The sequence below is a fragment of the Mastomys coucha genome, unplaced genomic scaffold (genome assembly GCF_008632895.1).
Source record: "Mastomys coucha isolate ucsf_1 unplaced genomic scaffold, UCSF_Mcou_1 pScaffold13, whole genome shotgun sequence".
Lineage (NCBI taxonomy): Eukaryota > Metazoa > Chordata > Mammalia > Rodentia > Muridae > Mastomys > Mastomys coucha.
The window spans coordinates 63,714,762-63,718,717 of NW_022196895.1; the positions used below are offsets into that span (position 1 = coordinate 63,714,762).

The following is a 3,956-nucleotide window of genomic DNA, read 5'->3' on the forward strand; positions in this document are numbered from 1 at the left end:
TTCAGGTCCTTCATCTTTCTGGCGGACTTTGTGCTGCTTCCCGAGGGGGACTCCCTAAGCCACAACTTCGGGTGTGTCCATCATTCCTAAGAAGCTGTAGTCCAGCTGTGGAGCCTCCCATTCCAATCTGCAGCCGGACGTCTCTCCTTGCCCGGTGTCCCGATCACGTGTTTTCGGAGGCACACACCCCCAGGCTGACCCCGGAAGGCGCTTTCACTTTTCCATCCTCCTCCGCCTCCGAGCTTCGTCTGCGGCAGCAGCAAGGTTCAGACTCAGGCTCCGCCCGCGCAGGGCGTGTCCCTCGGGGCGGGGCGCGCCGGGGCGACGCGGGCCGGCGAGGGCCGACGTGCCGCACGTACGTGCCTCCGCGGCGGTCCGAGGGCTGCAGGCCGCGCCGCCGCCCTCTCGGAGGCGGGCCGGGCAGACGGCGGCGGCCATGTTTGTGGCGCGCAGCATCGCGGCGGATCACAAGGACCTCATCCACGATGTGTCTTTCGACTTCCACGGGCGCCGGATGGCCACCTGCTCCAGCGATCAGAGCGTCAAGGTGCGCGCGGCCCAGAGGGGAGGGAGGCGGCGCAGCAGGGACGGACCCCGACCGCGGCGCGCGCGACCCGCAGCCGCGGACGCCGCCACGCCGGAAGCGGCGAGGGCCCTCCCCGCCGGCGGATTGTGGGGTCACGGCCGCCCGCGCTCGCGGCGTAGTCCTACCGCGCCTGCGCGGGGCGGCTCGGGACCTCGGGGCGCTAGGCGCACGCGCGGGCTGGGCCTGCGGCGTGGGCCGCGGCTGCGGTTCTACGCGCTTGGGCTGGCCCTGGGCTTCCCGTGGGCTTTTCCTACGGCACCGTGTGTCTCATTTCTGTGGGTCTCGCTTGTGTTCCTTTGCCCAGGATACATGGGATTCCCTGAAGGGATAATACAAGCCAGTTACACGCACACACGTTTTCTGAGACTGTCTGTGACTCTAGACCTGGCTGTAGTCCTCCAGTCTCATTTCATTATGAACTCCTTCACAACGCCAGAATAGCTGAACACTAGTTTTTAATTCTTGTTCATGTTCAAGTGGTCTCTGAAGATGTCCGTGTGTATTTTTTGGAAACAGGGTCTCATTTCTGTATCCCCAATGATCTGCCTGCCTGTGCCCAGAGTGGTGTGATTATTGATGTGCGCCACCAGGAACGACTTCACTTCCCCAACCCCATAATTTTAAAGACTTATTCGTGTGAGTGTTCTGCCTGCGTGTATGAATGTGCACTGCCTGGTGTCTCTGAGGGTCGGAAGAAGGAGTTAAGATTGTGATCCGTCTTGTTGGGAGAACTGAACCTGGGTCCTTTGGTACAGTTTTTAGGGATGGTATTTACTAAGATAATAAAGCAATATCGGGAAGGAACGTAATTCTGCATTGCGAAGCTTACTTACGTGCATAGACAACCAGTGAAGGGCCTGCTTTAGCTACCAGGCTACCAGACTGCCTTTGGCTTTCACAGCTTGGTCGAAGGACTGCTCATCTGTGCTGCATCTGCTGTAGTCAGTCAACCCTCTGCCATCTCTGCTGGTGATTTTGTGTGACCACTTCTGTTCACGCTGTTGAAAGTAGGCAAGAAGAGACCTCTCTCGAAGCCTTTTATTAGGCCTATTTGACACTAGGAGCGATGACTTTAGCCTTGAGCAGCTTGCTTGTAGAGCCAGAGAAGGTGATCTTTGAGCTGCTCACAGCCTTCAGCCTTCTAGCACCTGTTAAAGCAGTCCTTGTTAGGTCACAAGGTGGAAGTGCCTGGTGGAAACGGTGGATCATCCAGAGTTCCTCAAAGCTCAGGAGTAAAAAGCTCAGGCAGCCAGGCTGGGGCTGGGCCTTCAGGAGAGCAGCCAGGCACAGCCCTGGGGTTCTTCTCTCTGGGCTTGTAGAAGAGTTTCAGAGAGTTGGTGTTTGGATTAAGGGCAGTCCATCAGGTCGGTTGTCCAGAGTCCGTCTTCTTTTCTTTCTTTTTTCTTTTTCGACACTATATTTTAGTTCAGGCTGTCATGGAACTCCCTGGGTAGAACAAACTGTCCTGGAACTCAGAGGTCTACCTGCCTCTGCCTCCCAAGTGCTGGGATTAAAGGTGTGGGCTACTACTCCTGGATAGAGTACTCTATCTTACTCAAGAGGTTTGTGTTTATACACTTAAAAAAAAAAACCAAAAACCTGTGCAAATGATAGACTTTCTCTTTAGGAAAAGTTACTGTGGAGCTGGAGAGATAGCTCCACAATTAAGAGTGAGTATCCTCTTCAGAGAGAGTAAGCTTGGTTCCCAGCACTAATATTCTGAGGTTCACAACCATCTGTAACTGCAGCTCCAGTAGGTCCGGTGCTTCATTGCTGCCTTCTGGCTTTGTGATCTTCACTCAGTGTGTGCTCACGAACACACTTACACATGTAAATGATTCTTTAAGAAAAAGTAGCTAGTAAGTTCCTTGCTGTCTGAACACTCACTGTATTTACCAATCTTCTCCGTTCTTCGAATGTTTTTAACTGTCCTTTAAAGAATTTTGTTAAGCTGGATGTGGTAGCACATGCCTTTAATCCCAGCTCCTGGGAGGCTGGGGTAGTTGGGTTAGTTCCAGGCCAGTGTGGTCTACATAGTTGGTTCCAGGACAGTCAGCACTGTGTAGAAAGATCCTGTCTTAAAAACAAAAGGCTGGGAGGTGGTGGTGTATGCCTTCAGTCCCAGCGCTCCAGAGGCAGAGGCCAGCTTGGTTAACAGATGAGTTCCAGGACAGCCAGGACTACGTAGTGAGAAAAAAAATAAAACAAACAAATAAACAGAATTTTGTCAAGGTCATTCTGGGATAGTTGAATGTTAGTGCTGACTTTATAAGGCGCATTTTTTATGTGCATGTATGTGTGCCTGTATGAGGTCAGAAGGAACTGATCCCTTGGAGTTGCAGTCAGTTGTGAGCCACATGTGGGTGCTGAGAACTGAACCAGGGTCCTCTACAAGTAAGGACCCTGTGTTCTTAATTGCTGAGCCATCTTTCTAACCCCTTCACTAAGTTTGTGTGTGTGTGTGTATGTATATGTATGTATGTATATATATGTAAGCTTTTCATGATGAATTACTTTTTCTCCCAGTATTGCTACATTTTCTTAGTAATTACCAGTTCTCTCTCTCTCCCTCCCTCCCTCCCTCCCTCCCTTTCTCTTCCCCTTCCTTTCCCTTCCCTCCCTCTTTCTTTCTTTCTTTCTTTCTTTCTTTCTTTCTTTCTTTCTTTCTTTCTTTCTTTCTCTTTTCAAGAAGGGTTCTCTGTGTAGCCCTGGCTGTCCTGGAAGTCATTCTGTAGACCTTGAACTCAGAAATCCACCTGCCTCTGCCTTCCAAGTGCTGGGATTAAAGGTGTGTGCCACCACTGCTTGACTAGTTACCAGTTCTTAATACATTTTTGATAGATTAAATTGGAACTTTTTTTTTGTAGTCTATGTTTTTCTTGGTGTTTTTATTGAATATTTTACTTTAGCTTTATTTTACATACCACTGATCAATGTTATTTTGTGTGAATGGATAAATGTTTGCACATGTGTCTGTGCCTCTGGTGCCTCCAGAGGTCAGAAGAGGGTGTAAGGTGCTGAGAATTGAACCTGAGTCCTATAGAAGAACAGCCAGTGTTCTTATCTGCTGAGACATCTCACCAGCACTGGTTGCTGCTATTTTATTTTACCTTATTAAAATTTATTTGTTACCTCAAACTGAATAGCTACTGTGTGTTTTTCCCCTTATCTGGTCTAGAACTCATAGACCTGCTTCTGCCTCCCAAGCCTTAGGATTAAAGGTCATGCCCTCAAGCTTGGCCCCACTGTGCTTCTGCAGTCAGTTACAAAAATGTGGGATGCAGTGTATCTGTAGAATATTTTCACTTATAAATTGACACTGTATCCAGTCACTTCTATTCCTATCTCCATAAATCTCCTGGTTACTAAA

At 49.9% G+C, this 3,956-nt stretch overlaps 1 protein-coding gene across 2 annotated transcripts in view; it reads left to right on the top strand.

Annotated features, from left to right (window-relative positions):
- Window positions 1–275: 275 nt before the first annotated feature.
- The window catches only part of Seh1l (SEH1 like nucleoporin), a 22,698-nt gene continuing 19,017 nt past the window's right edge, over window positions 276–3,956 (top strand). The window contains exon 1 of one of the 2 annotated variants that reach the window (XM_031365951.1): window positions 276–547. In XM_031365951.1, coding sequence (XP_031221811.1) covers window positions 437–547 — 111 coding nt within the window. In that variant the 5' untranslated portion in view covers window positions 276–436. The remainder of the gene's footprint in view (window positions 548–3,956) is intronic. The other variant, XM_031365953.1, reaches the window with a different exon arrangement.